Raw genomic sequence first — 13,203 nt, forward strand, 5'->3', positions numbered from 1 at the left:
ATCTCATTGTAAAGAGAATTCCATAGTTGAACCCCAACACATTTGTTTGAAAGTTATCCTTGAATACCGATTTTTAAAATGATCTTTCTTCTATGCTCTTCATTCTTACAAGTGATGACAAACATTTGTTGTGAATTTGCTGGTAATGTTTGACTTTTAGCCCTAAACACAACACATCATATTTGTAACTTGACTAGCTCCCGTACTTTCAATAAAGCAGAATGACTAAATAGTATGTTAGTGTGTTCTGCTTTATGAATATTCCTTGTAGTTGATACAGGGCCTTAATGTTCCTCTCCTATGTGTTCCCCCACACTTGCACACAGTAGCTGATATTCGGCAATAAAAGTGCACTAGTTCATATAGGTTAGAGTACGATAGAGCAGGGTTGTGAGGTAGTTATGGTTGCCCTGAGAGGGCCACTTGTAACAACTAATGATATATAAACTTGTCTATGCATTTGATTATTATAGATTTTTTTAGCCTACACTGTAAAAAAAAAAAAAAAGAACACCTTTATTTTTACAGTAAAAAACGAGCAACTCAATCACCAGAATTTTACTATAAAATGTTCGGTGTTTTCTGCAACATATTACGGTAAATGGAATTTTTTTTCCATTGTTTTTATTATATTCTGGCAACTGAGCCGCCAATGTTTTAATGTTGTAAAAACTGATATTGTTTTACCATTCACAGTAAAAATAACAATCATAGATCTTACAGTACTAACAGCGGCAGCTCAGATGACAGAATTTCTCGTAAAAAAACAGTGGTAGAGTTTTTTTCTATTTACAGTTATTCTGTAAAAAAACATAGCAAATTTTACAGTAAAATGTATTGTCATTTTAACAGTGGGATAACTAGCTCTAAAACCATAGGTCAAGCAGAAATTTCACTATTTTAAAGGGGAACCTTATCCCCATTGCAAAAGGGTTAAAAACAATAAAAATCAGTTCCCAGTGGCTTGTTGTATTTTTTGAAATTTTTTTCAAAATTTTACCGGTCCCGGAATATCCCTAAATAAAGCTTTAAAGTGCCTTATTTTCGCTATCTTCGAAACCACTGTCCATTTCCCTGTGACGTCATACAGGGCTGCCAATTCAAACAACATGGCGGTTACCACAGCAAGATATAGCGACATTAGCTCGGATTCAGACTCGGATTTCAGCGGCTTAAGCGATTCAACAGATTACGCATGTATTGAAACAGATGGTCGGAGTATGGAGGCAGATAGCGAAAACGAAATTGAAGAAGAAACTGAAGCTATTGAGCGAATAGCTATGACGCTATTCGGCCATAGCATGGGTGTACCTAATGAAGTGGCCCACAGCATGGCTGCCTTATTAGCATCGCCGGTAAAATGTGCGGACCAAACGATCAGGACTTTCGCATCTTGTGACACTGGAGCAACTTAAATCCGTCGATTGGTAAGTGTTTGTTTCACATTAAATGTGGGTATCTAGTTTCAAATGTACATACAGCTAGCATAAATAGCATGTTAGCATCGATTAGCGTAGCATGTTAGCATCGATTAGCTGGCAGTCATGCCATGACCAAATATGTCTGATTGGCACATAAGTCAAAACCATCAACAAAACTCACCTTTGTGATTTCGTTGACTTAATGGTTGCAAATGCATCTGCAGGTTATCCATACATCTCTGTGCCATGTCTGTCTTAGCATCGCCGGTCAAATGTGCAGACACTTTGGTACATTCAATGGGGGTCTGGCGGCAGATTTCTTGCCAGTGGTGCAACTTGAATCCCTCCCTGTTAGTGTTGTTACACCCTCCGACAACACACCCACCAGGCATGATGTCTCCAAGGTTCCAAAAAATAGTCGAAAACACAGAAAATAACAGAGCTGAGACCCGGTGTTTGTAATGTGAAAATGAAAATGGCGGGTGTGTTACCTCGGTGACGTCACCTTCTGACGTCATCACCACATGAGCGATAAACAGAAAGGCGTTTAATTTGCCAAAATTCACCCATTTAGAGTTCGGAAATCGGTTAAAAAAATACATGGTCTTTTTTCTGCACCATCAAGGTATATATTGATGCTTGCATAGGTCTGCTGATAATGTTCCCCTTTAACAAAATAAAATGTTTGGAAAGCATGATGATATATTTATTGCTATATTGGATAATATTAAAGTTGCGATGCTTGCGTACGGTGCGATCTAATGCTTGCGTGCGATTCGATGAGTGCATTGCGACGCTTGCGTGCGATTCGATGAGTGCATTGCGACGCTTGCGTGCGATGCTTGTCATGCAATGTGGTGCGTGCGATGCTTGTCATGCAACGCATGTCATGCGATGCTTGTCATGCGATGTGGTGCGTGTGATGCTTGTCATGCGATGTGGTGAGGTGTGTCATGCGACGCTTGTCATGCGATGTAGTGCGTGCGATGCTTGTCATGCGATGTAGTGCGTGCGATGCTTGTCATGCAATGTGGTGCATGCGACGCTTGCGTGCGATGTGGTGCGTGTGATGCTTGTCATGCGATGTAGTGCGTGCGATGCTTGTCATGCAATGTGGTGCATGCGACGCTTGCGTGCGATGTGGTGCGTGTGATGCTTGTCATGCGATGTAGTGCGTGCGATGCTTGTCATGCAATGTGGTGTATGCGACGCTTGCGTGCGATGTGGTGCGTGTGATGCTTGTCATGCGATGTGGTGCATGTGATGCGGTGCGTGCGATGCTTGTCATGCGACGCTTGCGTGCGATGTGGTGCATACAATGCTTGTCATGTGACGCTTGTCATGCGATGTGGTGCGTGCGATGCTTGTTTTGCGATGTGGTGCGTTCGATGCTTGTCATGCGATGTGGTGCATGTGATGCGGTGCGTGCGATGCTTGTCATGCAATGTGGTGCATGCGACGGTTGCGTGCGATGTGGTGCGTGTGATGCTTGTCATGCGATGTAGTGCGTGCGATGCTTGTCATGCAATGTGGTGTATGCGACGCTTGCGTGCGATGTGGTGCGTGTGATGCGGTGCGTGCGATGCTTGTCATGCGATGTAGTGCGTGCGATGCTTGTCATGCAATGTGGTGCATGCGACGCTTGCGTGCGATGTGGTGCGTGTGATGCGGTGCGTGCGATGCTTGTCATGCGATGTAGTGCGTGCGATGCTTGTCATGCAATGTGGTGCATGCGACGCTTGCGTGCGATGTGGTGCGTGTGATGCGGTGCGTGCGATGCTTGTCATGCGATGTAGTGCGTGCGATGCTTGTCATGCGATGTAGTGCGTGCGATGCTTGTCATGCAATGTGGTGTATGCGACGCTTGCGTGCGATGTGGTGCGTGTGATGCGGTGCGTGCGATGCTTGTCATGCGATGTAGTGCGTGCGATGCTTGTCATGCAATGTGGTGCATGCGACGCTTGCGTGCGATGTGGTGCGTGTGATGCTTGTCATGCGATGTAGTGCGTGCGATGCTTGTCATGCAATGTGGTGTATGCGACGCTTGCGTGCGATGTGGTGCGTGTGATGCTTGTCATGCGATGTAGTGCGTGCGATGCTTGTCATGCAATGTGGTGTATGCGACGCTTGCGTGCGATGTGGTGCGTGTGATGCTTGTCATGTGATGTAGTGCGTGCGATGCTTGTCATGCAATGTGGTGTATGCGACGCTTGCGTGCGATGTGGTGCGTGTGATGCTTGTCATGCGATGTAGTGCGTGCGATGCTTGTCATGCAATGTGGTGCATGCGACGCTTGCGTGCGATGTGGTGCGTGTGATGCTTGTCATGCGATGTAGTGCGTGCGATGCTTGTCATGCAATGTGGTGTATGCGACGCTTGCGTGCGATGTGGTGCGTGTGATGCTTGTCATGCGATGTAGTGCGTGCGATGCTTGTCATGCAATGTGGTGTATGCGACGCTTGCGTGCGATGTGGTGCGTGTGATGCTTGTCATGCGATGTAGTGCGTGCGATGCTTGTCATGCGATGTGGTGCATGCGACACTTGCGTGCGATGTGGTGCGTGTGATGCTTGTCATGCGATGTGGTGCATGTGATGCGGTGCGTGCGATGCTTGTCATGCGACGCTTGCGTGCGATGTGGTGCATACAATGCTTGTCATGTGACGCTTGTCATGCGATGTGGTGCGTGCGATGCTTGTTTTGCGATGTGGTGCGTTCGATGCTTGTCATGCGATGTGGTGCATGTGATGCGGTGCGTGCGATGCTTGTCATGCAATGTGGTGCATGCGACGGTTGCGTGCGATGTGGTGCGTGCGATGCTTGTCATGCGATGTGGTGCATGCGACACTTGCGTGCGATGTGGTGCGTGTGATGCTTGTCATGCGATGTGATGCGGTGCGTGCGATGCTTGTCATGCAATGTGGTGCATGCGACGCTTGCGTGCGATGTGGTGCGTGCGATGCTTGTCATGCGATGTGGTGCATGCGACACTTGCGTGCGATGTGGTGCGTGTGATGCTTGTCATGCGATGTGGTGCATGTGATGCGGTGCGTGCGATGCTTGTCATGCGACGCTTGCGTGCGATGTGGTGCATACGATGCTTGTCATGTGACGCTTGTCATGCAATGTGGTGCGTGCGATGCCTGTCATGCTATGCTTGTCATGCAATTCGATGAGTGCGTTTTGACGCTTGTGTGTAATGCGATGCGTGTGATGCTTGCGTATGATGCGCTGCATGCGTTCAATTGATCCCTCCTCTTTGTTATTCTTGCACGCTGAGGAAAGGTTTCAGCCGAAACGTTGCTGGTGCAATAAACACTATAGCTGGAGTGCTGTACCTTATGTACGCAATGTTTTATATCTTTTGACGATTCAGCACCCATTCAAACTTCTGAGGGTAGAGTTTGGACTTGTGAAACATATTTACATATAAATGTTGTTTTTCTCCTGATGAATTAGGCAGGTGAATGCATTCTCCCAGTGTGGAGTCACAAAGTCATTCTGTGCCTGCAAGTCCCACTTAAGGCTAGAATTTTTCAGAGTGTGACCACTCCCGAGCTGCCGGCCATAGTCTGCAGCGAGAAGAATTTCAATGAAGTCGCTGCTTTTTCAAAATGTGTGCTGGCCATATTCTTTGATTTAAAACATGTGGGGCTCCACTCATGAATGCGAGGGCGAAGGCTTGCTGTCCCGCGCCGTACTTTATTTAGCAAGTGTCTACAGTTCTCCCAGCTCATTGGCGAGTGCTTGCTGTGTTGCAGGTGTACATCCTGAGTAAAGAGGAAGGAGGACGACACAAACCGTTTGTCAGCAACTTCACCCCCGTCATGTTCTCGCTCACGTGGGACATGGCCTGCAAAGTCTCTCTGCTGTCGGACAAGGTGCGTGCTGATTGGGAGATCTGGAAGCAAAAACTCTCATTCATGTTTACTAATTTTAAAGGCTTGTCAGTCTCTTAGCAGCTTGACAAAATGCACCTCAATTCACCTCGGTCTACCCTTAAAGGGCAACTGCAGTCTTTCTGGACTTTTCCCTATCACCTGCAATCCTTACATAAGAGAAGAACAAATGGGTTTTTCTTTTTTATGCATTCTAACTCGTAAGTAGATGTACAAAACAAATATTCCCCCTATAAAGCGCTCTAAAACATTCAAAAACATCCGTTTTGTATACACATTTTAAGTACCGTATTTTCCGGAGCGCACCGGGCTATAAGCCACACCCACTAAGTTTCTAAAGGAAAAACATAGCTTTCCATATGTTGGCTGTAGATATAAACCTTGTGAAATGAGTTATTTACACAGAAATATTTAGTAAATGTTTATTTACATACCATAATTATTTCCAAAAAGTGTCTGTAGCACGGCAGTAAAATGGCTGATCAAACAAAACAGAAGTCATGGTCATGGACCCACTAGCAGCGCAAGCTAGCTCTCCCATCAGCTAAACAGACTCAATAACTCCAAGCTGATGTTTTGGTGAATTTACTGAGGAATTTGTGAAAGTGAAACAATACAAAAAGAATGCCATTGTAAGTTAATACTATTAACGCAGACACTGTTAGCATATTAGCTAATGAGGCTAGCTTAATTACATTCCGATAGAGCGTACAAGTATACATGAAAAGACTCCTACAGACATCACACATGGGACGCTTTAGTAAGTATAAACGGTTTCAGTTATATTGTAAAACTTACAAAAGTTGCTTGGAGTGATGAAGGAAGAATCCATACGAGTAGAAACGCTGTGGACGGCTTGAAGACCAGACGGCACTTCAACTTTTGGTTCAAAGCGTTAAACAAAAGGAAACACTTGCAGCTGCACCTGCATTGAGCGAACACGTCCAAAAATGGCGCCGTAGTACCAACAATATCACACCTGTTGAGTGTGTTTGCATGTGTTCTATGAAAAGTCATTGCAGTATGGCCGCCAGCCAAGAAAAATCCCTAAATTAGCTGCACCGTTTTACAAGCCGCAGGGTGCAAAGCGTAGGAAAAAAGTGGTGCCTTATATTTGGGGTGATACATTGTGCTGATATTATCCTAGGAGGCTGCAGTATGAAGTGTACCACAGTCTAGATTTGAAGGCCATCACTACAATCCCACATATCTTCACCCCGTGTGCAGGAAATGGTGATGCCCGGGGAGGACACGGCCCTGATCCTCACCCTCCGACAGCCCATGGTGCTGGAGAAGGGCCAGAGGTTCACTCTGAGGGACGGCAACAAAACCATCGGCACAGGCCTGGTCACAGACATCCTGACACTGACAGACGACGACCAGTGGTTTGGTTGATTGGCAGGCCTGTCTGAAGGTGAGGGGGGGTCTGGAAAGTCAAATATTCAGGCAAAACTACAAATGCACGTCCCAAACCCCAATATTTGTAAAGTCAAGCATTTGTAAGAGTGGACCAGGCTGCTACGTGTCGTTATGTAATAAAATGTCTTCAAGAAAAGCAGGGATCTTGTTTTCAATGGAAGCCTGCAGGGTGTGTTTGCACTAACTGACCACCGGGGGGCAGCAAAGATGATTGGACGGATTCAGCTTTCCACTAAACATGACAGTTTTTAATGAGATGGGAAAATATTCAAATAGCTTAACACCAGCAGGAATCTAATCGTCTGACAATTAGCAATCATAGGATTGTATCCACGCAGAATTGTTACAACATCAGCAATAAACTGAGATACAACCCAACCCACAATCATTTTTATCTACTGGCCCTCGAAAGCCTCTGAAAGTATAGTTTTATTTGTAATTGTTATATATATATATATATATATATATATATATATATATATATATTAGGGGTGTGTAAAAAAATTGATTCGAATACGAATCGCGATTCTCATGTTGTGCGATTCAGAATCGATTCTCTTTTTTTTTTTTAATTGTTTTTTAAAATTTTTTAATCAATCCAACAAACCACTACACAGCAATACCATAACAATGCAATCCAATTCCAAAAGCAAAGCTGAGCCAGCAACACTCAGAACTGCAATAAACAGAACAATTGAGAGGAGACACAAACACCACACAGAACAAAACAAAAGTAGTGAATATTATCAACAACAGTATCAATATTAGTTATCATTTCAGCATAGCAGTGATTAAAAATCCCTCATTGACATTATCATTAGACATTTATAAAAATAATCAAAAAGAACAATAGTGTCACAGTGGCTTACACTTGCATGGCATCTCATAAGCTGGACAACACACTGTGTCCAATGTTTTCACAAAGATAAAATAAGTCATATTTTTGGTTTGTTTAATAGTTCAAACAAATTTACATTATTGCAATCACTTGATAAAACATTGTCCTTTACAATTATAAAAGCTTTTTACAAAAATCTACTCCTCTGCTAGCATGTCAGCAGACTGGGGTAGATCCTGCTGAAATCTATGTATTGAATGAATACACAATCCTTTTGAATCGGGAAAATATCATTTTTGAATCGAGAATCGCGTTGAATCAGAAAAATCAATATATTATCGAATTGTGACCCCAAGAATCAATATTGAATCAAATCGTGGGACACCCAAAGGTTCGCAGCCCTAATATATATATATATATATATATATATATATATATACCTGTGTGTGTGTGTGTGTGTATATATGTTTGTGTATGTCTATATGTATGTATGTATGTATATACATATATATATATTATGTGTGTGTGGGTATAAATATGTGTATATATGTACTGTATTTTCCAGCCAATAGAGCGCACCAGATTATAAGGCACACTGCTGATGAGCATGTCTATTCGGGTCTATTTTCATACAAAAGACGCACTGGATTATAAGGAGTTAATTAAATTATTATTAAAGGAGATTAAAGCAGTCATATTATAATGATTGTTTTCTAAAAGTAAAATACTTTCTTGTGGTCTACATAACATGTAATGATGCTTCTTTGCTGAAAATGTTGTATACGTCATTATGGCCACTCTGTCGTTCCAAAAAGGGTTCGAAAAAATAAAAATAAAGTTTGTAGAGTAGCCTTGAGGAGGAGGTTTATGACGCACTAAATTCCTAATAAGCACTCGCGGAGATACTTGTAGATTCAAAATGTTTCCAATTTATTTTCACAAACAAAAAATATTCACCGTGGTTGACTTTCTATATAATACAAAATAACTTATTTAGTGGTAAACAAACAATATCACTCCTCACTCCTTCAGACAAAAGCCACACCCAGCTGTGCTGTCTTCCTAATTATAGGAGGAGGAAGTTGCCCACCAGGAGGAGTGTGAGCAGCTGAAAACAATCAATCAATCATAATTCATCTAAAACATCCTATAATCCATCAATATCATTGGCATGATTCGATTCCATTGTCAAAACAATTATTAAATAAATAATATAAATAGGCTCCAACAATGATGTTTTACACATCATCTTCAAGTCACTTTCTGACAGTCTCTTCAGGATGCGATGATTTGTAGAGGCTCTTATTTATATGCCTCCACTTCGACAGGGTCTTCTCCCCATCATCTTTGTTGTAGTGGTGTAGCGTGCAAGGACGGGAGTGGAAGAATTGTCAACAGATGGCGCTAACTGTTTTAATGACATTCAGACTTTACTTCAATCAATAACAGAACAGCATCTCCTCATCCGTGGCTCACTAGTGCAACAACAACACCCAAAATGTGTCCCGTGAACTCTCCAAACACTAAAGTTCCTTGGGTGGATAATGTAAACTCACTACACCGGTGTGTTTTAGTGCTTTCATGGTGACTCTACACTACTTTATATTAGAAATGGCAACAGTGGAGAAGGAATGTCACATAACAAGAAGATAGAGAAATAGAAGTAGGTTATCAACTACTGTGTCAGCACGGACTACAACGGCAGATTCGCACAATTTTTTTGGACTCATGCAGATTCCGACTGGGGAAAGTTGTGAATGATGAGTGATGGCGTTGGCGCGTGCACTGGGAGTTGTCCAGGCCGTGTTTAGCACACGTTGCTATTTGAGGGGGGAACCAGAGGTAACCCAAGGAGGTGGATGTGAGTGAGGTGGCCAGCTGCACAACAACAACAACAACAACATAACACTGACCTTCATTCCTCCACCTGTGTCCTTAGCATCTTTGCTGAATCACATTATTCACATGTAAATAATGCTGTATAATAGACTGTATTTATGTTATTCACATGTGAATAATGCTGTATAATAGACTGTATTTATATTATTCACATGTGAATAATAGACTGTATTTATGTTATTCACATGTGAATAATATAAATTACAGATTGCAGTGCCAAAGTGCAATATTATAAGGACTATTTATGGAAATGACACATTACAGCAAATGTCAGGAGCCTTGTAGACATATTAATATTACTAATAATTACATGTAATAATTAATAGTGTACAATTCAATCAATCAATGTTTACTTATATAGCCCTAAATCACTAGTGTCTCAAATGGCTGCACAGACCACTACGACATCCTCGGTAGGCCCACATAAGGGCAAGGAAAACTCACACCCAGTGGGACATCGGTGACAATAATGACTATGAGAACCTTGGAGAGGAGGAAAGCAATGGATGTCGAGCGGGTCTAACATGATACTGTGAAAGTTCAATCCATAATGGATCCAACACAGTCGCGAGAGTCCAGTCCAAAGCGGATCCAACACAGCAGCGAGAGTCCCGTTCACAGCGGAGCCAGCAGGAAACCATCCCAAGCGGAGGCGGATCAGCAGCGCAGAGATGGTCCAAAGCGGATCCAACACAGCAGCGAGAGTCCCGTTCACAGCGGAGCCAGCAGGAAACCATCCCAAGCGGAGGCGGATCAGCAGCGCAGAGATGTCCCCAGCCGATACACAGGCAAGCAGTACATGGCCACCGGATCGGACCGGACCCCCTCCACACGGGAGAGTGGGACATAGAAGAAAAAGAAAAGAAACGGCAGATCAACTGGTCTAAAAAGGGAGTCTATTTAAAGGCTAGAGTATACAAATGAGTTTTAAGGTGAGACTTAAATGCTTCTACTGAGGTGGCATCTCGAACTGTTACCGGAAGGGCATTCCAGAGTACTGGAGCCCGAACGGAAAACGCTCTATAGCCCGCAGACTTTTTTTGGGCTTTGGGAATCACTAACAAGCCGGAATCCTTTGAACGCAGATTTCTTGCCGGGACATATGGTACAATACAATCGGCAAGATAGGATGGAGCTAGACCGTGTAGTATTTTATACGTAAGTAGTAAAACCTTAAAGTCACATCTTAAGTGCAAAGGAAGCCAGTGCAGGTGAGCCAGTATAGGTATATATATGTATGTATATATGTATATAAAGGTATATACAGTATAGGTATATATGTATGTATATATGTATATAAAGGTATATACAGTATAGGTATATATGTATGTATATATGTAAAGGTATATACAGTATAGGTATATATGTATGTATATATGTATATAAAGGTATATACAGTACAGGTGTAATGTGATCAAACTTTCTTGTTCTTGTCAAAAGTCTAGCAGCCGCATTTTGTACCAACTGTAATCTTTTAATGCTAGACATGGGGAGACCTGAAAATAATACGTTACAGTAGTCGAGACGAGACGTAACAAACGCATGGATAATGATCTCAGCGTCTTTAGTGGACAAAATGGAGCGAATTTTAGCGATATTACGGAGATGAAAGAAGGCCGTTTTAGTAACGCTTTTAATGTGTGCCTCAAAGGAGAGAGTTGGGTGGAAGATAATACCCAGATTCTTTACCGTGTCGCCTTGTTTAATTGTCAAATGTTAAAGTTGTATTATTAAATAGAGCTCGGTGTCTAGCAGGACCGATAATCAGCATTTCCGTTTTTTTGGCGTTGAGTTGCAAGACGTTAGCGGACATCCATTGTTTAATTTCATTAAGACATGCCTCCAGCTGACTACAGTCCGGCATGTTGGTCAGCTTTAGGGGCATGTAGAGTTGGGTGTCATCAGCATAACAGTGAAAGCTAACACCGTATTTGCGTATGATGTCACCTAGCGGCAGCATGTAGATGCTGAAGAGTGCAGGGCCAAGGACCGAACCCTGGGGAACTCCACACGTTACCTTAACGTAGTCCGAGGTCACATTGTTATGGGAGACACACTGCATCCTATCAGTAAGATAAGAGTTAAACCAAGACAGGGCTAAGTCTGACATACCAATTCCTGTTTTGATTCGCTCTAATAAAATATTATGATCGACAATAATAAAAATATACAATATGATAATTAAACCTACATAATTCATTTGTAATGAAATGATAGCCCCCGAATTGTAATGAATCTTACGCCTCCAAACTATTGCAGTTTTTTAAAGGATGAATAAGTAATATTAGTGACAATTGTAATTACAGGAAGAAACATCAGCAAACACTTCCTGTCTGCACATTGTCTTTAAGGGTCTTTGTCCATCTGAAACATTTATTTATGTTCCAACACACATTAAGCTTTTTCTTTTCACCCTAAATATTTGAATGTTGACAATTGTACAAACATTTTGTGTTAAAAGAATTGTGTGAATAAAAAATAAGTGCAGAAAGGTTTGCTGCTTGAAAAGTGAAGAGGTGGCCGATGAGATGCTTGAAAAGTGAAGAGGTGGCCGATGAGATGCTTGAAAAGTGAAGAGGTGGCCGATGAGATGCTTGAAAAGTGAAGAGGTGGCCGATGAGATGCTTGAAAAGTGAAGAGGTGGCCGGTGAGATGCTTGAAAAGTGAAGAGGTGGCCGATGAGATGCTTGAAAAGTGAAGAGGTGGCCGATGAGATGCTTGAAAAGTGAAGAGGTGGCCGATGAGATGCTTGAAAAGTGAAGAGGTGGCCGATGAGATGCTTGAAAAGTGAAGAGGTGGCCGATGAGATGCTTGAAAAGTGTGAAGAGGTGGCCGATGAGATGCTTGAAAAGTGTGAAGAGGTGGCCGATGAGATGCTTGAAAAGTGAAGAGGTGGCCGATGAGATGCTTGAAAAGTGTGAAGAGGTGGCCGATGAGATGCTTGAAAAGTGAAGAGGTGGCCGATGAGATGCTTGAAAAGTGAAGAGGTGGCCGATGAGATGCTTGAAAAGTGAAGAGGTGGCCGATGAGATGCTTGAAAAGTGTGAAGAGGTGGCCGATGAGATGCTTGAAAAGTGAAGAGGTGGCCGATGAGATGCTTGAAAAGTGTGAAGAGGTGGCCGATGAGATGCTTGAAAAGTGAAGAGGTGGCCGATGAGATGCTTGAAAAGTGTGAAGAGGTGGCCGATGAGATGCTTGAAAAGTGAAGAGGTGGCCGATGAGATGCTTGAAAAGTGTGAAGAGGTGGCCGATGAGATGCTTGAAAAGTGAAGAGGTGGCCGATGAGATGCTTGAAAAGTGAAGAGGTGGCCGATGAGATGCTTGAAAAGTGTGAAGAGGTGGCCGATGAGATGCTTGAAAAGTGAAGAGGTGGCCGATGAGATGCTTGAAAAGTGAAGAGGTGGCCGATGAGATGCTTGAAAAGTGAAGAGGTGGCCGATGAGATGCTTGAAAAGTGAAGAGGTGGCCGATGAGATGCTTGAAAAGTGAAGAGGTGGCCGATGAGATGCTTGAAAAGTGAAGAGGTGGCCGATGAGATGCTTGAAAAGTGAAGAGGTGGCCGATGAGATGCTTGAAAAGTGAAGAGGTGGCCGATGAGATGCTTGAAAAGTGAAGAGGTGGCCGATGAGATGCTTGAAAAGTGAAGAGGTGGCCGATGAGATGCTTGAAAAGTGAAGAGGTGGCCGATGAGATGCTTGAAAAGTGAAGAGGTGGCCGATGAGATGCTT

The 13,203-nt window shown here is 43.0% G+C and overlaps 1 protein-coding gene across 1 annotated transcript in view; it reads left to right on the plus strand.

The window, feature by feature from the left end:
* Positions 1 to 6,874, plus strand: part of tufm (Tu translation elongation factor, mitochondrial) — a 19,720-nt gene extending 12,846 nt beyond the window's left edge. Inside the window, exons 9-10 of the mRNA XM_061884710.1 lie at positions 5,182 to 5,301; positions 6,547 to 6,874. Coding sequence (XP_061740694.1) covers positions 5,182 to 5,301; positions 6,547 to 6,714 — 288 coding nt within the window. The 3' untranslated portion in view covers positions 6,715 to 6,874. The remainder of the gene's footprint in view (positions 1 to 5,181; positions 5,302 to 6,546) is intronic.
* The last annotated feature ends 6,329 nt before the right edge of the window (positions 6,875 to 13,203 follow it).

This window comes from Nerophis ophidion, linkage group LG23, assembly GCF_033978795.1.
Source record: "Nerophis ophidion isolate RoL-2023_Sa linkage group LG23, RoL_Noph_v1.0, whole genome shotgun sequence".
In the NCBI taxonomy this organism is placed as follows: Eukaryota; Metazoa; Chordata; class Actinopteri; order Syngnathiformes; family Syngnathidae; genus Nerophis; species Nerophis ophidion.